The sequence below is a fragment of the Leptosomus discolor genome, chromosome 1 (genome assembly GCF_034619465.1).
Source record: "Leptosomus discolor isolate bLepDis1 chromosome 1, bLepDis1.hap2, whole genome shotgun sequence".
NCBI classification, from domain to species: Eukaryota; Metazoa; Chordata; class Aves; order Leptosomiformes; family Leptosomidae; genus Leptosomus; species Leptosomus discolor.
In genome coordinates this window covers 102,612,401-102,636,008 of record NC_141391.1, presented here as the reverse complement: position 1 = coordinate 102,636,008, position 23,608 = coordinate 102,612,401, and the positions used below count along the sequence as shown (strand labels likewise).

The 23,608-nt window shown below is 37.7% G+C and overlaps 1 protein-coding gene across 5 annotated transcripts in view; it reads left to right on the top strand.

Moving 5' to 3' along the window:
• ITSN1 (intersectin 1) overlaps positions 1 to 23,608 on the top strand; it is a 101,649-nt gene that overhangs the window by 55,885 nt on the left and 22,156 nt on the right. For all 5 annotated transcript variants that reach the window (XM_086461076.1, XM_086461065.1, XM_086461049.1 and 2 more), the window contains 7 exons: positions 1,180 to 1,339; positions 2,188 to 2,393; positions 3,093 to 3,175; positions 5,359 to 5,525; positions 12,323 to 12,368; positions 17,034 to 17,155; positions 20,226 to 20,343. In XM_086461076.1, the coding sequence (XP_086317202.1) occupies positions 1,180 to 1,339; positions 2,188 to 2,393; positions 3,093 to 3,175; positions 5,359 to 5,525; positions 12,323 to 12,368; positions 17,034 to 17,155; positions 20,226 to 20,343 (902 nt within the window). The remainder of the gene's footprint in view (positions 1 to 1,179; positions 1,340 to 2,187; positions 2,394 to 3,092; positions 3,176 to 5,358; positions 5,526 to 12,322; positions 12,369 to 17,033; positions 17,156 to 20,225; positions 20,344 to 23,608) is intronic.

Sequence of the window (23,608 nt, the reverse complement as noted above, 5' to 3'; positions counted from 1 at the left end):
CTTAATACTCTGTGCAGTATTATCAACCCTATGTAAATGGGGTTGGGTAAGTAATTGCCTTATCTTTTGATCATGTAATACATATTTATAAATTAAAATTAAATATCTTAGTGCAATATGACAGTACATAGTACATTCTTTTCATCAAATAGGTCACAGTAGCTTTTCCAGTTATTTAAACTTTTTCCATTTTACTACAAAGTCATTTTTCTGAGGGGGGAGGGTAAGACTAAATCTTCAGCTTCCTGGAGATGTCTGGCAGATACTGGATTTTATTGTTTTGAATAAATCATACTTTTGACAAAGCTGTTTCTACCCCAGGTGGATAACGCATGCTTGCATGCTTTTCATAAAAATTAATATTCAGTTTCCTGCAAAGTGAGTCCCAGAGCATTTATACTAATAATACTGTCCTTGACATGATATAGGGGTTCGGGTTGGTTGTGGCCTTAGGATGCTATTACAATCTAGGTGGATGACCACTGATTACTCCAACTAATAGCACAAGCAACAGGCAAAGGAAGCTCAGGTTTAAGATAGGTGTTTTGTTACTCTCATAGAGTTTAGGGGATTTTGTTCATTTAAGTGGATATTGGGAGGCAGAGATGTGGATTATGAGATTTAGTAGGCATTTTAAAGGACAAGAGATAACATAAAAAAGGTAAGAGGTGGCATAAAACTCTAAAGAGTTGAAAGAAGTCAGTAGGAAATAATTTTAAGCAAAAGTAAAAAGGTAAGGGTTTGAATGAGAAGCAATAAAATGATGTGTAAGGGAAAGGAGTGTGAGAGGTCACAAGTGACATGCTGGTGTGGAGATTTCAAACCAATTTTGAAGAGAATGATGATTTTTTTTTCTTCTAAGTTTCTTCTTTCCACTATGTATAATATAGAGTGCACTACTTGAACTTCTGTTGTATTGGGGCACAGCTAAGAAATGAAACTTAATTGCAGAAACAGCTGGCCTTAAGCACCAAGGGCAAGCAACTGTATTTAGAGATTGCCTTTTTAAGATAAATTTATTGTGCCTATGTTTGATTGCACTACATCCACCTGAGAGTTATGATGCTCATGGAATATTCAATTAAAAGAAATTAACGTAGAATGTAGAAATTTTTTTTTCTGCACAATCTTTTTATTCAGTTGAAAACAGTAGGAATTACATCATTGTCTTTTTTTCAGATGGCCGACAAACGCTAGTGAGAAACCAGAGACTGATAACTGGGATGCCTGGGCAGCTCAGCCATCTTTGACTGTTCCCAGTGCAGGGCAGCTGCGGCAGCGATCAGCCTTCACTCCTGCCACTGTTACAGGATCGTCTCCCTCTCCTGTCTTGGGTCAGGTGAGCACCTATGTTCATTAAAACTGTTCTGACCCAGCAGAAACATTTGGAAAGCAAAGTATGAACACTGACCATGCATTAAAACGGTCCTCTGAGGTAGGTAAGCTATTTCCGTTTCAGAACAGGTGGTGTACATCCATTTGCAAAATCCAGGGCAGAATTTAACATGAAGCGGTTTCTGGTCTGCTATTCCGTGCTGGCTTTTTTAGGCTTTGGTGGTCCAGTCTTAATGTTTTGGCAGGATGCCAGTTTCAGGTCACTTCCTTGGGGCTTTCCTGAATCACGTGACAATAACCTTCACTCCAAAGTGGATTATGTAGTTAAGTGGAATAGCAATGGCAAAGCTTCACATCAGATGAACTCCATCCATCTGTTAAGGCATTTCCTTTTCCTCAACTGAACAACATACTGTTCTTGTAAGCTAATGTGTTCTGAAAAATGCAAAATATCTTAATATCTTAGAGCAAAAAACCCCGTTGGAATGTACAATGAAAACTTGCAGCAAAGCATCGTTTTTCCATAAAGTTTAATTTAAGTCCTGCGACAATAGCTTTATGAAGGTTTATTACATGACATCTTAGTTGTAAAACTGTATTTCAAAACCTCTAATAATCTTGCATTATATTGATTTTATGTTAACAGACAAAAATGTAGGAGGACTGTAAACGTTTCTGCTATTTGTGAGTTTAATTAACTTACTTTGCTTTATACAGCTGAGGGACAGTCTCTGTATTTTGTTGCTATATAAATAGCATAAGAATATAATTCCTTAAGCAGCTTTCTTTATGAAAGGTGGTGCACGGCTGATTTCTCTCTCTTTTTTTTTTTTTTTTTTTAAATTGCATTAGGGTGAAAAAGTGGAGGGGCTTCAAGCACAGGCTTTGTATCCTTGGAGAGCAAAAAAAGACAACCATCTTAATTTCAACAAAAATGATATCATCACAGTTTTGGAGCAGCAAGATATGTGGTGGTTTGGAGAGGTTCAAGGACAAAAGGGGTGGTTTCCTAAATCATATGTGAAGCTTATTTCAGGCCCCATTAGGAAGTCAACGAGGTATTTTATTTGCTTTTACTGTGGTTTACTTCTACACTGTAATAGTTAAATAAATATGAAGCATTGTGCGCTTGAATTTTAAAGTTTAGAATCCACACTGTAAATTTTTTTTTATATGACTGTCTTCTGGGGGGTTTTGACTTCCAGCTCTGTGAGAAATGAGAAAACTGACCTCAGTTCTCCTTGGATCATGCATCACCAACAAAAGAGCTAAAGCTTAATGGACAGTCTTAATTTTATGTGACTTGCAACTAAAAAAATCAGTGTATTGGATTTTATGAATTACAGCTATGCAAGTCATAGCTTCTCTTTCCCCCAAATAAAAAGGTATACCTCCAAACTTAATCACTTATTGGACGTTGAAACAATCGGAGTCTGATTCTGTGTAACGTGAAGGCAACATTAACATAATAATACAAATGAGAATGATTTTAGATACTTTATTTTTTTCTGAGGGAGAAGAGGAGGTGCAGAAACTTTTATATTTAAGGCAGTTACCTAAATGTAACCATGACTTGCCATTGTACTTAAAAGCTCTAATTTACACACTTACTGTCTCTTCTTTTAAAATGTCGGGAATTGCTTATGGATGCAGATGCATTTTTTTATTTTTTTTTTTTTTAGCTTTTAAATATGATAATAACAATAATTTTTCTGAAGATATTTTATTTCTTAAATAACCGTTATTTTCTTCTAAAGCATGGATTCTGGTTCCTCAGAAAGTCCTGCTAGTCTGAAAAGAGTAGCGTCACCAGCAACAAAAGCAACTATGTCAGGTGAAGGTAAGCATTTCAAACTGAATGGCATTAATAGTATTTTAATATGTAATTAAATAAAATAAGTCTGCTTATTACCAGAAACAAGCTTAGAATCAGATCTTAGTGTTTTAAAATCAGGCCTGTTAAAATTGAAGTGCAAATCAGTTTGCCTCTAGAGTGATTTAAAATTGTTGTAGTAAGAATTTATGTGTGTTGTGTATATAGAAGAAATAATTTCCCATGCCACTAAAATATCTTCTGTAGTTCGTACTATTTCTTTTATAAATATTTTGGTAACAATTTCTGATCTGGAATGGGTTTTTGTGGAGGGCCAGATAAGCACATCTGTACATGTACTTCATGATGTCAGGAATTATTAATGTCTCAATTTCACCCAAAGCTCATTTCCAATGTTTCAGTAAAGCTCTTAATTAAAGGAATTACAATTATAGAACGTTGTGATCCTTATGGCCAAGGCTACCCCTCATTTTTAAAGATGGAGCCTGGGGCACAGACAGATAATTGTCAGGCCTCTGAAGAGGTTTAAAAGACTTGCATTCCTGGCTGTTACCATCCTTCAGCTGGAGGTTAATGTCTCCACACAAAGTCTGTTAACAGACTGTGTGGGCACTCTTAATCCACTTCAGTGCAGAGTCAGCTGGGTTAATTTAAATCACAGTCAGAGTAAATCGATGGATCTAAATATAGGTTACTAATGAGCATTTGTATACAATCTCTACAGCACACCTTCAGTTTTTTGACTACAGTTCTACATAAAATTTTAAGTGAAAGAGTCTCTTTGGTTAGTGATATATTTAATTCGCCTACTGATGTATTTAATTTGCCACTAGTATGAGCACTACAGAAATTAAAAGGCAGGAATAGTAAAGATCTGTGTAACAAGGAAAGTGAGATAAGAAGTTATTTCAAAATGCAACTAGTCTTGCTCACTATATATTTGAGGAAAAGCAATTGTAGAAATGCTATGGCTTTTTTGTAAAGTATGGCATATCTCAGGTTGTACGTTTGTATTAAAAAGGGACACAACTTTTTAGTAGAACATTTCCCAAAAAGCTGTTTTTTAAAGAAATAATAACGCATGGATTTAGCATCTTCTGTTACATTTTTAAAGAATTTAAGGAAAAATTCCATATGTATCACATACATTATGATTTTTAATGTGTGTTTGTGTGTACATGCATACAAACAGATGTGCGTGTTCTTCAGCTGCAGTTGTTAAACAAACCATGTTGTAGCTTTCATTAAAGATAGTAATTGTGGTTTGAATTCTTGCTGAACTTCCCCGAGCTAAGCTTTTTGGTCAGATTTAATGTTCAAGCCGCAATTGCCAGCTGCAGTAGAATACTTGAACATTTTTGTTACACATGCATGAAAGTCATCCTGAAATATTGTGAACTGCTCTTCGGTCCAGAGCTGGTCTAGGATCAGCAGTTATAATCTTCAGAAATCTGTTTTGTACCCATATAAAGTGTGATACTACTCAGTTAAATAAGAATGTATCGAGTTGTTTAGAAAAAGTTACTGAATTGTCTGAAATTCTTTCTAATCCTTTCTGTAAAATTTTTTCATGTAGTTCTGTGATTGAATTATGCATTTAATTTCTCAACATCAGTCTACTTTAGTATTTTTGCACTTGAATACTAGTAGTTGACTCTGTTTTAGCAAAACAGAACACATTCGGGCTTTGTCTTAACATTTCTCAGCCATCTGTTGTGTAAGATGCGATGAGATCTGCGCCTTTCATGCAAAGCTCTTCAAATAATGAAAGAATTCATTGTATACAAGAGCCGAACAGCATATGTAAAATGAAGACTGTATCTACAGTTATTTGAATACTGAGACTGTTCATCCCCAAGGCTGGAAATTCTAGTTATCAGCACAAAACAGAAACCGTGGGGCAACACGTTTTCAGAGTAGTTTCTGATATAAATTAATAATTTATGTAGATTTTAATTATACTAGCAAATTACTTTAAAAAAAAAAAAAAATCCCCAGAAGCAGCCTTTTGATACATTGTATTTAGTTCTGATAGACAAAATTTTATGCATTAAATATTGAGTAATTAAAAAATTTGTCTTCTATCTAGCCCATGGATATACTGTATTATATTAGATAGGTTTTGCAAATGATAATTGAGCCGGTTTATCAAGTGTTCTCCATGTTCTGTATTTATTTCCCTCTTACAGAGTATATTGCTATGTATACTTACGAGAGTTCTGAACAAGGAGACCTAACTTTTCAACAAGGTGATATGATTCTTGTGACAAAGAAAGATGGCGACTGGTGGACAGGAACACTGGGTGATAAATCAGGAGTTTTCCCCTCTAATTATGTGAGACTCAAAGATTCTGAGGTAGAGACATACTGAAATCTTATCAAACTTGGCTGGGGGAGGTACCTTTTATTTGGTGTCGTAGTGATAGTTGCAAGTGAGTGGATCATAAGGGAATACAAAATATTTTGCAGTTTTACTGAATGTGAGATTGGAAAGGGAAGACAGTTGCATTTTATGACATAATGTCATAAATAACTTTGTGGATCATGTATTAAAATGAATCTTGCATATGTTAATAGTTAACTTGGCAGTTTTGTACAGAGAAATCAGAATAGCTATGACTGCTTTTTTCCCCAGGTAAGTTTTTAATGATTGAGCTGTGTCTTGCTGCCATTATTTTTAAAAGAAAATATAGAGAGTAATATTTTCATTTATTATCTTTTTTACTCCCCTACTGTAATTTTCTTGCAGTCAGTGGGAACAAATTTTGCAACAAAGCTTTGCTAACTACTATATTTATTTGAAAGTTCTTGAATGAATAATACAGGTTCTGTTTCATCTGATTTTTGTCCTGGAATAATCTAATAGAACATGTCCGTATTGAATTTTTTTCTTTCTTTTTAGGCATTCTAAGGAAAGATGTCTTCTTGTTTATATTCCTCATCTGTTTGAGAGGATAATTCATCTACTAATAGGAATTAGCTTAGAGTCATAGTTGAATACAATACTAATCTCTTGATGAGAATGAGTCTTTGTTTATGACTCTAAGAATAATAGGGGTTTTAAAATTAAATAAGTAAAAATTACTGGATTTTTAGATATCTAGGTGGTAAGGCTTTTTCCACAAGTCTTGACTTCTGTGTGTATGTGACACAACTCAGTGAAATACTGGGTCTGCGATATAGAGCTTGAGCAAAGTCACTCCTTAAAGTTGTTCCTGTTGGTGGAAAAGCCAAAGAATAAAACCTGCAGTGAAATATGCAGCTGTGTGTCTAGACAGTAGAGAAATTTCAATAATGTTCTCTGAGACAGGATTAAAAAAAAAGTGTAGATAGTGACATTCAGTATTGCAGTCCTTAGGGGAAATAGTATTGTGATACTGCTTTCAGAAATATTTTAGAAACTTTTCTCTGTATTTTGCACCATGTAACAATTTTCTTCAATCCCTAGCACTACTAGTTTGAGAACTAATCAGTCTTATACTGAAGAAGTCCTGTCCCAGTTTTGATTAGTTGTTCCCTTGTGCTGTGAAGTATGCTTTTCTGTGCACGTTAAGACTGTAGTTTCATAGAACAGAATCATTTAAGTTGGAAAAGACCTTTAAGATCATCAAGTCCAACTGCAAACCTAACACTGCCAAGTGCACTGCTAAACCATGTCCCTAAGCACCAGATCTACTCATTTTTTAAATACTTCCAGGGATGGTGACTCCACTTCCCTGGGCAGCCTGTTCCAATGCCTGACAACCCTTTCTGTGATGAAATTTTTCCTAATGTCCAATCTAAACCTCCCCTGGCACAACTTGAGGCCATTTCATCTTGTCCTGTCCCTTGTTCCTTGGAGAAGAGACTGACCCCCACCTCACTACACCCTCCTCTCAGGCAGCTGCAGAGAGCGATCAGGTCTCCCCTCAGCCTCCTCTTCTCCAGGCTGAACAGCCCCAGTTCCCTCAGCCGCTCCTCACCAGACCTGCTCTCCAGGCCCCTCACCACTTTCGTTGCCCTTCTCTGGACACGCTCCAGCACCTCAATGTCCTTCTTGCAGTGAGGGGCCCAAAACCGCACACAGTGTTTGAGGTGCGGTCTCCCCAGTGCTGAGCACAGGGGCTCGATCCCTTCCTTACTCCTGCTGGGTACACTATTTCTGATCCAAAATGATCATATGTAACCTGTTCTAAGCAAGCACAAGTATGGACCTACCTGCCGTGCTTTTGCTGCCACTGTCTTTCAGCTGACCTGTTAATAAGCCAGTTCAGGACACTCAACAGAGCAGAAAACTAGTCTAGCAGGAGTAATATACACTTCTAAGATGGAACTCTGAATCAGCTTAGCAAGGGCTAGAAAAATATCAGTACCAGAATTAGTATGGGAGGAGAGTAATGAAGGAGGCAAAATTGCCTCAGCATCAGCTTAAGATGAGCTTGAGCTGGTTTTGAACTGCATTTTTAGCTGGCTTTTCTGTTAAATACTTCATTTTAGAAGCAAAACTTTATACCTTACGTTTAGTATATGGTTTTGGATATGCCTGTGCTCATTCCTACCTTTCAGTTGCATCAAATCTAGTGACTATGGAGCAGCAGATAAACTTAGATCAGGTCCCAGACTAGAAGAGGGGTGCTTAATGCTTCAGTTAGTGGAAGCATTATAGCTGTAGCACTATGAAGCCCATCACAGCAGGCTAACTGGTCTTTTTGACAATTGGAGTAAATTTTGTACAGTAATAGGTTGTGGTCTTAGGCAGGGTATAGGTTTACCCTGACAACAGAGCTCAGTGAGAATCTGGACAAGAAGTTCTGAATTCTCTGTCCCCAAGTCTAGTAGCTTGATTCTCCTCTGAGTGGTGCAACATCCCTTCAGTTCTGGCAGCGGAGGTGTTTGCAGGTCTGTATCAGGGAATTTACCTGGAAAAAAACCACTCCTTTTTGCAGTTCAGAATGTGGATTATAGTTCAGCCCTGCCAGTAATTCTTCGCATACATAAAAAAGATGGTGACTTGGCCCACAGAGATATAGGAACAAGTATACAGATAATTGCCTAACCTGTGGAATATCTTGTGATCTTAAAACTGTGCCCTCAGTCTCTATATTACCCCTAAGTTCGTATTGTAGTTGGGTGAGAACTTGCACTGTCAACTTCCTAAAACCCTGTGAGGCCTGTTTCATAGGTAGATAGTAATAGTTGCTAATGAGTTGCTTAGCTACATCCTTGTTAGTTAAGTTTCCTTTGAACTGTTGTGAAGTAGCTGGTTTTGTCTTCCTTTAAGATGCTCTCAACAGAGTTTAGTCTCAAAACCTGGGAATTTGTATTCAGATGTGCAGAGCTGTGTTTTGTGCCTTTAAGGACTGGATGCTTGTCCTGTCTGGTGAGAGCCAGCCACACATATTGGCAAATCTTCTTTGTAGAAGAACTCAGAAATAGACATTTGATACTGAAAACTATTTTTGTTAGAGAGGTCAATTTGATGTTTCTCTGATCTCAACTTGTCTGGGGCTGAAACAGCTAAGTGCAGTTCATCAGAAAGTGAGCCAACTGCACTTTTTGCTTGTGAAAAATCACATCTTCAGATAAAATCTTGATGAGAGAAGGAGGAAAAAGCACAGAGCTCACGGAGATCTTGATATCCGGGATGCTTGTTTTCATAAAGTGATTCATATGCCCTGCAGGATGTATTTCTTGTTCCAAGTGGATAATTGCCATTACACGTACAGTGTTTTGCTATTCAGCTTGTTCACAGAGCCAGTTTTTACAAAGGATTTCACAATAGTGGCTGTCTTTTAACTTTCAGATGTGCTGCTGTGCTTGGACAGCTGGCTGATTGTGGAAAATGTTACTAAAAGAGTAAATTAATTTAATGTGTTCTGCACTATTGACTTAGGCCTGAAGAAAAAGTAAGGCAGTGCTGATATTTCAACAGCAAGTATAGAGTTTGTAGAAATGGTTGTAAGCCTCAAAATATCAATGGTTTCTAACATTTTTTCTACCAATTTTTTTTGAATCTGTTCTTCTGTATGTAGTCCCTAATCCCAGACTGCGCATTCACCTCAAGCTGCTGCATTAAACTATTTCCTGTTCCTTAAAGTTTCGACTTATTAACAGAGTGAAGTCTTTATTCTTCAAATAAACAATGGCACTGGTTCATTCTCAGACTTTTCATTAGATTGAGGTAGATGGATACAGGTCTGTAAAACGTTTTTATTCTACCCTGCCTTTCTTGAGACTGGTGATAATTAGCTCTGCGTAAGGTATGGAGCCCATACGGTGGGCTTGGAAACACAAAAATTTAGACACCTCTAGTTAAAAAACTTTGCGTAAATGTTCTGAAAATAGTAACAGTCTGAATGTATTTAATCTGGATTCTAAGGGTCTTGCTGTACAACACAATTGGCAAGTCTACTGCTCTGTCTTATTAAATTAACAAAGGAAGTTCCACTCCACTGTTTCAAGAGGCTTTATCACTTGTCACAAAATATCCTCAAATGCAGTTAGTGTCTCAGGTGTGCGAAAGGGAGATAGAATGGGGTATGTTGTCTCCACTGTGTTTCAGTCAACAGAAAGAATAGAAATGCTTCATCTGCTCTGTGTGCCAGAAGTTGGGTCCATCTTAAATGCATTATTTATTAACTTAGTTATTTATAGATGTACTGCAGGACTTTTCTATGTATTTCTTCTGCTTTTGTACCAAGGATTCAGAGAATCTTCAGATGAAATTCAGAGTCTGGTCGAGGTGATTTTGAAGCTCCTCTCTTAAAATAACCTCTATATGTTTACCAGTTAACTGTAAAGGTGCAGTGTCACAGCCTGTTTTATCTGTCCATATGTTCCTAATTTGGCAACATGGATGTTGACTAAGTGGTATTTTGAAGGAGTGTGTTCTCTGAAGGTCCAAACACTTGTTCTTTATTGAGGAAGAGGGCGGGTGTTTCTCTGCCAGAAACGCTTTCCAACGCAGAATTAATTCCCGATATTACCATATCAGCGCTAGTCATCACCTTTGGTTCCACATTTTTTAATCTTCCCTACTTAGGTCTGTCGATGGACTAGCAGTCATTTTGTCAGGACCATCTTCTCCTTGTCCCCAGACCTAAACTTAGTCTTTGTATCTGATCTCTGCGTGACGCTTTCCTATTTAAGTTTCTTTGTTAATATAGGTCACAGTGGTTGTAGAGGAAGGTGAAGAACTGAAAAGAAAGAAAGGAACGTAGGGAAGAAAGGAAGATTTGCTGGCCTTGTAGAAAGTAATGATAATCAGTCTTTTACAGTGCCAAGAAAGTAGCACTGGGACAGTGGTATCTAAGTATCATTTAACTTAAAGCATCCACTTTTCACAATCCTTCCCAAAATTTAAGTTGCAAAATGTCAATGGTGTATTAGATATATGTAAGGTGCATTGGTGCCAAATTTAAAAAAAAATAAAAATCTTCCCATTCCCACTCTTATCTTCCCATACCAGTTACAGCTTGTGAGGTAGGCAATGCCAACTGCGCTGGATTTTCTGCTGTTATTAGATGGGTTTGACTTGATTAATACAGCATTATGAGGTGCTGTAGTTTGAAAGATCAGGCTTCTTTAGTAGCTTTTCTGAAAGATGTTCAAAATGTGGATGTCTTAGAGCAGCTATGTAATCTTCAAGACAGGTTGAAGATCTGTCTAATAATCTATTTTATAGATGCATTCAAAACCAATACACATTTTTTTAAATGACCCTGTTCTCTCAGTCATTTAACTAGTTTTTTAGTTACTCCTTATATTAGTTACTGCCAGAATGCCCAAGTTTTCAAAGTGTCAAGTTAATATGAAGAATATTGAGGATGAAACTATTCTTTTCCATAGAGGAACTGGGACTCTGTGAAAGCCATCAGGTCACTTGATGTAGACTCCAAGTTTGTAAGGAGGATCCTAAAGGAGAAGTTGAGGGGAGGTGGAAGTGTTGTGAGCGTTGCTTGAGGGCAGGGGGATATTCATGATTATTCAACATTTCTGACCAAAGTACAGTTTAGATTTGTTATGTTGCTGTTATCCATATCAAACCTTTTTATTGCAGAAGATAAGACTGGCAATGTACTGGGAAGAAACTGAAGTAATTACTTAGGTAGCAGGGGGAAGCTATCCTAGACAGTGATGGTGACTAAAATGGTTGGGAAGATGGCTGACGAAGGGATGCATGCAAGGGGCAGAGTTGAGACCACACACTGTTTTGAATAATCTAACTGCATGTGTATCAGTAGACCTGTGAATGCATTAAAATAAATAGAGATAGCTCTTCCCAAATAACCAGTGGCCGCAAAGGAAAATATTTGTTGGTTTGGTTTTTTTTTTCTTTCAGGAGGAGAACTTTGAGTTTGTAAATTATGAAAGCTTTTTATATTAAATGTCATCTTTCAGTATCGCTCTTTTCCTATACATAACTGAACTGAAGTAATTTCACTGCTTGCTGGGTTTCTTGTGGCTGTTCAAAGGCTTTTCTTGCAAATGTCTTGGCCTGGATGATGATGATGTTCATCCCTCATCTCACCCCATCTAGGTTCAGACGAAATAGCTACAGATAGACAGCACCTTGCTATTCAGTGTCCGATGCTCTCACTTGGGCACGAAAATATTGGTAGGGCTTTTACTACTGCAATACACACTACCACCAAAGTTTAGATGACTCGTCTTAAAGATGCAGTGATTCAGCTGACTATGCTAGTGTGCCGTATGAGAAATTTTAGAACCATAGTATGGACAACATTGGAATAATTTGGAATAATTATGTCTGGTTAGTTTTTTAGGTGTATTTGCAATCCAACTTTTGTAGCATTGAAAACTACTGTTGTTTTAACTCAACTTGACAGAATTCACATTCTGTAGATACACAGATTTACAATTCGAATGTTATGTAATTTAGAATTACATTGGTATTTGCAGTCTGTGAAAGGAAGAAAAGTTCAGGAAGGAAGACTACACATTTTTGTAGTTAGTCATCCACTTCCATACACTGCTGGGTATTTATTCCTGTATATTAATTGCCATCTAAAATATTAAGGGTTTCTGTGAGAATAGAATCTTCTGTGAGAGTGTTTTACTTACATGCTTGTTTAGTGAAGCATAGTAAATAATTTTCATATAGTGGAGAAATAAATATGAGTGCTAAACTTACACCTTACTTTCTATTTCAAGGCTCCTGGAGCAGCTGGAAAAACTGGAAGCTTAGGGAAGAAACCTGGTGAGTCGTATAACGTGACAGCACCTTTTATCTGTGAAGTTCAATGGCAACAAAATCTTTTCCATGAAAATAAATTATGTTTGCTCTTGGTCATTTTGTATTAATTTGCACTGATGAAAACTCTTGTCTGTAATAAAGTAACGCATAATCCATCCATGATTCTATCTAGCATGTATCAATCGCTAAATAGCATGTAGCTAGAGAACAAAAATCTGCTTGCTCAAAAGTAAATGTAAATTTCATGATAGATTGCTGAACAGAACAGTGGAAGCCTACAAAAAGCCCAAGTTTGCCAGTGCCTCTGAAAATGGAAGTACGTTTTTACATTGCTACTTTCTTACCCTGTGGTTTTACTGCATTTTGCCCAGAATGCTATACAGTATGATACACATAGATTCTGTAAGCTGTTGTGCCTGCTTGCTCTTTTCAAGAGCACATACCTTGTGTCCACGCTGTGTAGCTTATTGCCTCTCAAGCCTGGTCATATTGCAGAAGACCATGTTGCAGGTTATTTTTTGGGTACAAAGAGGTCCCCTGGCTCTTGGGGTAGTGGGGGCTGTCCTTCCAAACAGCCATTGTATTTCCAAAGATAGTTAGAAAAGTGGATTCTCTGCCACTGGCAGGCATTTGTAAACTTTCCAAAAGTTTACAACACCTCTTTTTTTTCCTGTCAGTGTGTTTATTTGCTTTTGTGCCAAAGAGGTGACTTTGCACTGAGCTGAACCAAACTAAATAGGGGGTGCTCCGTGCTTCTGTGCTGTCCCTTTCTCCGAGGCTTGTTGAGTTGCACAGTGAGGTGGTTCAAGGATGCGATCTACCAAGTGTTGCTTTATTTCCATACACGCCACGTGCATATGTATATTTTGTTTTGTGGGGAGAAGGTCTTGCTTTATGTCCCTGAACTGGTTCACTGTGTAAGAGGAGAGGGGGAGAGTAGATTGCAGGAACCCCAACTTCATTTGGCTTATTTTACCTTGACATATGAGCAGCGGGCTGCTCTTGTCAAATCTTACTGTTCCATCTGTGGAAAGAAGGGCTTGGAAGTAAACTACTCCTGCCCTTTCTAACTTTCATTTGCATGAATAAAAATACTTATGTTAATAGATACAAAGCCCAAGAGGGGCAGACAAGAACAGAGATCTGGAAAACCTCTAAAAGTGATACCTAGTAGGAATAGCAAGAAGATGCTGATAGGACTGGCTGCTTTTTGCATGCGTGGGAGAATGGTGGATGGCAAGACTTCAGCCTATAATAGCTGCTCTCCTGGATTCAAACTTTCAGTGGAGCCTGGGGGGATGTTGACAAAAGCTGTGTTCAGAATCTTTTGGAGTTTAAAAACAGTTTGGGAACAATTCTGACTGGTTTTCAGCGGTGATATTCATGGTTGTTTTTGCTATAAATGAGCTGCAAGTGCTCAGCCAATGGAAGTGAAATGCTAATGAATGAGGTGAAATATTCCTGTTTATTCTAGAAGCAGCAGGACAAGTGGGTGGGAGTTGGTAACGATGTGTGTTGAAGGGCAAGGGAAAAGAAACTGCTCTCTGCAAATTTAAGCAGCAATATGAGGATAATTATGTCTGTGAGAAGGCATTTTTTTCCCTAAATGTACCTGTTTTAGTAGAGGCCACATTTTTTGGCCTGGACTTTAATTGAATTGGATGTCTTCTCAGTAATTCAATACTTAATCAAAATTAAAAAGTCCTTCCTGGAAGGAAAGCTATTTCTGGGGTTTTTTTTTAACGTTTTTGCTGAGTTGTTTTCTCTAACTTTCTGCTTCTCTGTGACATGCAAGAGCTGAATGTGAAACTTGTCATTCGTATTGTAACTTATTTACAACTTATACACAGTCCACAGTAAAAAATTCTTTGTGCTACTGGTTGGTGGAAGATGATAACTGATACCTGTAGCCTTGTAAATCACCTTTTTGCGGATAAAAATGAAAAATTTATTGCTCCGAGAGCAAGGTATAAGATTTTTGCTCTTTCAGTATGATATACTGAGTATTATAATTGCCACTATAGAGAGAGAGGTTTTTGCCTGATGTAAAAAAGAAAAAAAATTATTTTGACAAACTCCCACAGTTAATTTGTTTGCTTGTGTTCATTCTCGCTCCTGAATGGCTCTAGGGTGGATGAATTAATGTGGTTCTGTGGAAAAACCTGCAAATGCCGGGAGCTTGCAGACTTTCTAGCAGTATAGCCGTGTTTCCTGCCAAACAGCTTGCTTGCTTTGCCTTCGTACAGGACAGACTGTGCTGCTGCTGGCTTTTCTCTATGTAAACTTTTCTGCTCTCCTATCATCAACTACTATATTTTACTTAGAAATTCTTTCTTCTATCTTCTGCTTTCACACTTTCTGTGCTAAGCTCTAGATCCAGGTTTAAAGTGTCTTTCTACTCTAAGCTACTGGCTTTTTGTCACCTGTCGCTCCCCTCTTTGAGATACCATGAGGGAGGTTCTGCCATAGTTAATTCTGCATGTGTCATCGTTTGCAGTGACCTTGGATTGCTTGTCATCTCTGTGCTGCTGCATCCTCCTTATGTTGTTCATGTACATCTTGAATGCTTCTCTAACCATTTTAAACTTTCCTAATCATCCTTTTTCTTCTAAATTCGAAGTAAACCATCTGCTCGCTTTCCTGGCAGTCTTCAAATCACTTTGTTGTTTCTTCGCCTGCAACAAAGCCTCCCTCTGTTTCAAGGGAGTCAGCTTTGTGGTTTCCTCTGCCTACAACTGCCTTTTCAATGATTGCTCCCTTTCTCTGCCTTGCCAGCAAACTCCCCCCTCCTTTCCCAGCCTGGGGGTGATGTGTTGTTATTGAGCGCTTTTGCTGTTTCTCTTGGCCACAGGAAATTTGGCGCTTGTTGACAGAGAGGGCCAAGTAGGATGGTGCCCAGCACTGTTACTGTCTTAGTACGGCTGCCCCTGAGAAAGCTGGAGACCACTTCTGTGTACTTTGCTCCCTTCGGCCTCAGTCTCTTTTGCTGTTGTTGCTGTGTTGACGTCTAGTCCACCTCACACTCATTGTCACATTGCTTTCTTCCGCTTTATAAAGGGACAGACTGATGGCAGGTGTGACTGTTTTCTGCTTAGTCTTCCAGTGCCAGTTTTTTAGGATGGACTAGATTGAAATTTTCTACAAACATAAGTAATCATAAGTGAAAATATCTGAAACAGATATTTTTTTAATTAAGATTTAAAAATAAAAGGTAAACTCTCAAGCAGTGTGTTGATCTGTGATCAGATAATTGCTGAGGTTTTAAATGAAGCTGGCTGTCTTTGCACTGAAGCGGTTGAGACACATTTCTGTGATGTTATACTACAAGCTCTGTTGTGGGCTTGTTCTAGGATAGTCTTAGACCACAACCATAATCAGTCAAACTCAGTGTCCACATCGGCTGTTTGATGGTCCCCAACTTTATTTGATGCATTGCCAGATAAAGATCTCCTTTGTCTTAAACACAGAGTCAGAATTTTTCTATTCCAGGAAACGTTTTTCACAAAAACAAAAAAGCAAACTCCCCCTCCCCCCAAAAAAACCCAACCCCTAGATCATTCTGTTAAGGAGGATACTTAAGTGATGAATGACTGTGTATTGGGATCAAGTTTTGATCACTGAAAAAGTGGGTTTACAGCAGTAACAGCACTACTTTTGTGCTGCTTTGGATGTCTGAGACTCTTTACACCCGCAGGTTCCCCTTAACTCATGACTAAAAAGGGCCTACGTAAATGTAGCAGCTTAAAAGGTTTAGCTTACCAAAAGCTAAAAAGTTCCCAAATCTACCATCTTTTGTTTACAAAAGGTTCTCAGTTATCATAGTATTAAACATGTTCTTCTTCACCCTAAACATGGTTTGATGACATGCTAAACCTGACTTAAAAGCTATCAGTTGGACATCAAAATACCTACAGCTGCTTATAAGCTCCTGTCCGTTCAAATTGGTTCAAAAAATAGGTTAACCCTGCCAGACTTTGGGTTGACTAAGTTATCGTCTGTCTTTCCACAACCACTCTAAAATGGAGTGAACTGTGTTGTCTACTTTGACTAATTTAACTGAGAGATAATTGTGAGCTCACAGTTACTCTGCATCAGATTCATGCTGGTAGGTGATTGAATAAGGCACCAGTTTTGTATTAATGTTCATGGAATAAAGATTTCAGAGTAAATCCTGTTTGTTACATTTTGAAAACATTCTTTTTTTTTTATCTGGTCTGGTGGTGAAAATTTTCCTGTAGGCCTTCATTAGTTTGCACCTCTGTTACTGCAACTTCTTCATTATGCTGTCATCAATGTGTGTCTCCTCTTTTTAGGGAGCTTAGTCCAAACTGATGCTACAAAAGTTTATTTTTTTGAAAACTATTATGACACTTGATTTTAAGAGGCATGTAGCTCTAATGATGGTCATTCTTCTTCTCTAGTTCAAATATTTTTTTCTATCCTACCCGTAGAGCTGCTGCACCTCTGGTTTATTCCTGTAGTGCTATTAACTTATGATCTGTTTTATAATTACCATATGTTTTCATGGAACTACATAAATACTTAACAATTTTATGGCAAAAAATATAAAATTGATATACTGTCCTAGTGATAATAGCAGGGTTAATGTTGTATAGAATGTGTTCAGGTCTTTACAAATTAACTTTTTTTCTTCCCTCACTTCAACAGAAATTGCCCAAGTTATTGCCTCCTACACAGCAACGGGTCCAGAACAGCTTACTCTTGCTCCTGGTCAGTTGATTCTTATCAGAAAGAAGAATCCAGGTGGCTGGTGGGAAGGAGAGCTCCAAGTTAGTTACTGTTTTTTTGAAATAAAATACCATGTAAAAAAAATTGTAGTTTTTTTAATAGTTCAAAATGATGAATGCGTCAGTGATAATTTTGAAAATGTTCTGCAATTAAGCATTTACAAATAAAATGCCTTTACAAAAATATACATACATTCCAGTTCCTTGAACTTGAACTATCTTTGGAGGACAGCAGGAGGGAGGCCATTGCGCCTCGTAAGTCAAGGCTACCCATCTCAAATCAGACCCAGTCTGCAGTCCGCTTCCTTGTACGTTCTCCAGGAGACCCTTCAGATACAAGCAAGGAGTGGATTTTAGGGTGTATTGTTTTGGCTGCTTTTGAATCCTCCCAGTCTCGTGTCCAGTAGTTGTCTTCATATAGGCAAAAAAGCAGTCATCGTGTCAAGTGGTGGGGAAAGTCAGCCATGCAACAGGAGTGTATGGGACTGTTGGGTTAAGTGACAAGGTCTGCTTGTATGTCCTGCTCCAACAGTGACCGTGTGCATCACGTGCATTTGGATCAGCTGATACCTGCGTGTGCTGTGGAAGTGGAAGAAATACTGGAGTGCACAGTCCTGAATGTCTTCCAGAGAAACTTTCTAAATTGCTTCAGCCAAAAGTTTGGCTATCCCTTGTGTTGAAAGATTGAGAAGTATTTGGCAGCAGTGGGTTTTGTAAGATGGCCACCACTTTTTCAGGTTGCTTAATAAATGTGGCAGCGTAGAATACCAGTCCAAGGGCCACATCTCAGCCAGAATTCAATTTAATGTAGGAGAGAGAAAAGAATGGTGTCTGTCACAAGCACCAGATGGGAGAGTAGAACTTGACAGTTTGAAAATTTTGGTTCTCAGTGACTTTCAGTGGCAAAGCTTCCCCCGCTTCCCTCCAGTACCACTGAATGAGGTTTTGGTTGGTTTTGGTTTTTTTTAACAGGGAATATTACATGAAAGAATGTAATTGACTTATTTTTGCAATTCAGATGCTCAAACTAACTCAGATATTTTTTTCCACATTACTACCTGCCCTTTTTGCCTTTCCTGGTGATATTTTTTCATCTTTTGTGGAGAAATCATCTTCCAGGATTGCTTTGGTTTTCATTCTCACTAACCTTTATGTTGTTGTTAACTTGCAGCTTTAAAGAGTCTCACGTTAAATGTATTTTAAGATAAAAAATAAGCTTCACTGGGCAATAGCTGTCACAATTGCCACTTAGCAGCTAATGTAAGGATATTCTTAAAAATTCATTTTGGTTGTGTAAATACTCATGTGTAGCTTTGGATACCTTACTGTCTTACGTATTGTTTTTTACAAGTTGTTTTTTTGTTCATTAGCAATTCCCCATCTATTCTTTTCATTCCCCTGTAATGAAAGAACTGTAATACTAGTTCTTGTTCCTTTGTTATGTGAGTGCAAAGGCTAATGCAGCACTATAGTGAAATGGATTGAGGAACTGGTAAAAAATAAAAGCACCACCCCCGTCAAAGTATTGAAATTATGACAAGATTTGCAGAAGGACACTAATACTAACTTTTCTTTATGCATTTAATTTCAAAGTGGCAGATCTTTTAGAAGTGTATATACAGTTCAGTTTCAGCCTGAAGTGAATTTTGATGATACTTGTCTTAGGGGTCGGGGTGAAAGTAAAATAAGGCAAATATGGTAAGCATTACATTGCTGGCTTTAATGCAGTCTTCCAAAATATCTTAAAATGAATGATCTAGATACACTTTAGATCGAGTGGGTTTTTTTTTTTTTCAGTAAAGAAAAAGAGAGGGAAGAAAGTAGTTAACGAATAGTATGTGTGTTGGATGACTTTTTTCACTAAAATTTACATCTGTTTTATTTTTAAAGGCAAAAATCTACATGCCCAAAATTCCAACCTTATTCTAACACCACAAAAAGAAAATAAACAGTTAAAGTAATTCTTAACATAGGTTTAACAGATTTAGAAGCTCAGATTTGGTTCAGAGTTTTAGAATAAATCTTTCTTACAGTAAGGATTTTTTTTCTGATTTTATTTGCAATGAACAATGCGGTTGGTGAAATAACAGGATGCAGCTTCTGTCAAATTCCTATCCTGCTTTGGTGACGCAAGCTCTGTCACGCTGGATCAGACCAGTTCCAGTTCATCTGTCCCAATATCCCGTCTCTGACAGTGACTCCTGGCCAGCTGCGTTATACGCTGTAGAGCGCTGCTGTAGGCCAGGTGTACGGTAACCTGCTGCGCTCTCAGCGCACCCACGTGGACCACACACACTGATACATATGGGCACCACGTTTTCCTACTGATGTTCTCTGATTAGATAGGCATGAGAACGTCTAGTGTACTTTCTAAAACCTTAACATCTGTTCATTAGGATCGTTTGGACAGTGTCTGTCCGTATGTATTTGTAGTTGCCAAAGCTTAATTTTTGTTTGACTGGAATCTGGCTTTGGGATTTTGTATTTGAATCCAAACTTCACTCATTTTTTCTTGCCATAATGTTTTGCTGTTCTTCTAGCACTTGCTTAATGTGACATACATTATATTTTATCTGTTGTTCAGGCAGGAGAAGCTATTAAATAATTAAGTATTAAAGATACTCTTTCCTTAAAAGAAAAGAGGTAATTTGGAATGTTATTCTTTACCTAAGCTATCACAGTCTAGGTATCTATTTAAATGTAATTCTTTGCACGATGAAAAAGCATTTAAATGCTGCCATTCATTAATGCAATAGCTCACCTAATATTCTAGAGTTATGGTTTAAACAGAATCGGGAGAAATCTTTCAGTAGAGTCAGGGTTGTAGTATTAATTGTAAAGCACACAAAGTAGGAACACTGTTAAGTGAAAAATCACTCAAATTCGTAGTAAATAACTACTGTTTAGATATTATGAAGGTTTACTTCATGTAATAGAAGTATCATAGTATTAAACTATTGCCACAAAAAATAGCTTTTTCCTTATAAAACGCATTTTTCCTTATTCTAAAATAGTCAGTGTGACTGCAAGTAGTTAAAATATTGTTGGAATTACCTTGTCTAAGGATCTATAGATTCGCTTAATCCTTTTAAAAGAATTGTTTTTTCACTAGGCACGAGGGAAAAAACGGCAGATAGGATGGTTCCCTGCTAATTATGTAAAACTTCTGAGCCCTGGTACCAGTAAAACTACACCAACCGAGCTACCTAAATCAACAGCATTACCTTCAGGTAAGCAGTGCGATTGCGTTAACAAAGTTGCTTTTGTAACATGTCATTTACAATGGGACTTCTAAAAATAATTATGGATATTCAGTAGGATATTTAGAATCTGTTACACTAGTCACTTTGGTTAAACTCTTAGTTTTATTGTTTTTTCTTTTCAATGAGAAAAACATACAATTGGTCTGTATGTTTATGTTGGTGGTCCCTCAGGTATGAATTGTTGAGTGCTAAAAAGCCATCTGTGACGTTTCATCTTAGCATAAAGCATTCAAGTTATCAGCCCTATTTCTTTGCACCGTTTGTAGTTAAGGAGTTTTTAAAGGTCCAGGATGATCCATGGGCTTAGCAGCTGAGGCACCTCTCATTCAGAACCTTTTATTTTTCCTAAGGTGAAGTGAGATAAAACCAAATTAAGATAAATGAAGACGTAGCTTTTTGTCCTGTATAGCTCCTTACTATAAGGTTTATGAAAGCACACAAGAGTGATACACCATTATATTTCTTTAAGCTATTTGTTACATCTCCATCGCAGGCGATATCAAACAGTCCTGTCAGTTTACTGCAAGGTATAAACGCAGGCAGAAGACACAGAACAGAAAGTTCGTTCCTTGTGACCGTTTCAGTCTTGAACCATTTTGGGCTTGTGAGTTGGTGTAGTACTAAGTAAAGAGGATTCTTGTCAATCAAAAACACGTAGAATGGATGTATTTTCTTCCATAAGCCACCCAAAAGACTTGACATGGTTGTCTATCATCTGTTTGGATTTAGTTGGGGGTAGCAGGGGGCAAAAGCTTGCTGCTTCCTCAGGCCAATTTTTGACTATCATTGAAATGAAATAAATGTTTCTAACCGAAAAATGGTAGTGAGCATAATTCTCCTTTAAAAATGTATGAAGGATTATCATGCAGTTTATGGAACTAGAATAAAATACTGAGATGTTAGATTCATGTGTCTATGGTATAAATGAAAGTACCATGCTGGAGAAGGCAAATGTTATAAATGGTGCTAATTGGCTCCTTTGATGGTAGTCATAAAAGTGCAGAAGGTTTCCCAAGTGTGGGTCCCGCAGTTAAAATGGTAACTCGGCATTGAGACACGTACTTTTACAAGGCAATATGATGGGAATTCTTTTCACACATGCTAATGGAACTTTTACAGAATAAACTTTTTAGCACTTTTTTCACTGCCTACAGAACATCAAAATCTTAGTGACATTTGTTTTTATCAAAATCAACTTATTTTGGAGGATGAGAAGAAGAGTCTTGTCTTTCCATTGTGCTAGATGGCCTCACCAAGTGTGTGGCTCATGGAAGAGGTTAAGAGGTTAATGCTTGAGAAGCATCTTCATAGCGGAAGTATGTTAGTGGGGAGGCTTGCTATAGCAAAAGACATGGAAACTTGAAGAAAAATGTTTACAAGGGTTGAAGAGTGCCCAAGGTGGTGCATTATGAAGGGTCTGAGAGTGTGCCATTACTGTCTGGGTTTTGAAGGTAGGGGATCCATCAGAAACTAGTATCATCAAAACCTCTGTTTCTTTTGTCATTTTGTTTTGATGTGTGTGCTCTGCACCTGCCATACTGTAATGCATGCAAACTGCATGACTTTTAACAACATATTTTTTAAATTCTGTTGCATGGCCTCTTTTGCTTTATACTTTGAGGTTTTCTGGCTGCTTTGTATGTGTTCCCTTCTAAACTTGTGTCATGAACATGTCCTTCCTGGTGTTGAGAAATAAAAAGAACTGTTACTGATACTCGAAGGTAGTCGGGCATAAGGAAGTTCACAAGATAGGAATAGTGGGAAATGTGTTTCAACAATTCTGCTTGTTTAACAAAAGACAACATTATAGATTGTACTGATCATGAGTGTTGTATGGGAACCTGGGCTCCCTCTGCTGCTGCAGTGGGACTAGTATTAATCAATAGACAATCTTTCTAGAAAGGAAACCAATGGCTGAAAAGCACTGGAGCTCAGCGAAGATAGGCTATAGCTTGCTTCTGTAGTTAGCAGTGGCTCTTGGAGTTTAAGTGAAGAACTTTCTTGCTGGGGCTACTCTAAGAGCTTCCTATATAGGACTAAGATGTATTCTAAACTTTGTGACCAAGTGTAAATAAGATCCAGATGAGGTCACTGCTTCTGGTTCAATTGAGGAATTCTGTCTCTTCAAGAATTCTCTTAAATTACCTCCCCAAGGTTAAGGTGATTCTTGGGATCCCATTGGAGTATTTAGATACTCTGATGATACTACTGGACAGCACCAAATTCCATACAGTTCTTTGAAGCAGAAGAGAATGATCTGAGTGAAAAATTCTTGAAAGAACTTAACTCTAGAATGGGTTACAAATCTGTTAATGTACGTATTCTGTTCACGTGTGGTCTAGCTTAATTTTTTTTATCATTCTTAATGTTAGTAATAACCTGTAAACCTGTAACAAGAATGCTGTAAAACAGATTCACGGGTCTTTAAAGTGAAATGTGAACGTCAGTGGTATTCACACATTTGAACTTGTGTTAGCACAAAACTGTCTAAAACAGGAGTACACCATAATATACATTCCTTTAGAAATGCTGGTGTATCTCCAGTATGCCAGGGAAATGTACACTTTGGGTAGCTGATGTGCTAGGTGTTACAAATGACGGTGAGTGCCCCTTTTTAAAATTTTTTTTTCTCCCCCTTTTGCAAGTAACAAAGCTAAATATTGAGACATATGCAGGGTCCTGTTAAATGTGGAGTTTATTTGATTGTGATATTTGTGAACAGGCACAAAGTATTAACTAAAAGTAGTTGAATAATTTCTGAAATACAAATTTTAAAAAAAAGAAAGGAGCTACTTGACCAATGTAAACAAGCTGCTGGCTGAGTACAAGAATGAAAATTTTAGGATGCATATAATGGAAAGAACCTGACAATAAGGCTAATTAGATAGAAGCCTTGTGTCAAGGCAAAATGCCAGAAGCCCTGTGACTTGGCATAGAGAAAACATCAGAGAAATAGAGGAAATTATATATTTAAATAAACAGTCCTGCTGCTTTAGAGAATTAAGAAAACTGCTCCATTATAATTGGACTGGAATGGCTGTATTCTGAGAACCAGTCAGATTTGATGAGTTTCACAGTAAGGAAATAGAAAATAGGCTGCTGGAAGCAGTCCAGTGGTGCCAGGACAGCCTAAATGGCCTAGGATGCTTTTTTTTCTTTCTCATTCTTTCCAAGATCTTTGTGTTCCTAACACCTCAGTGGTACTATGAAGATATCACCATTGACTTTCTCT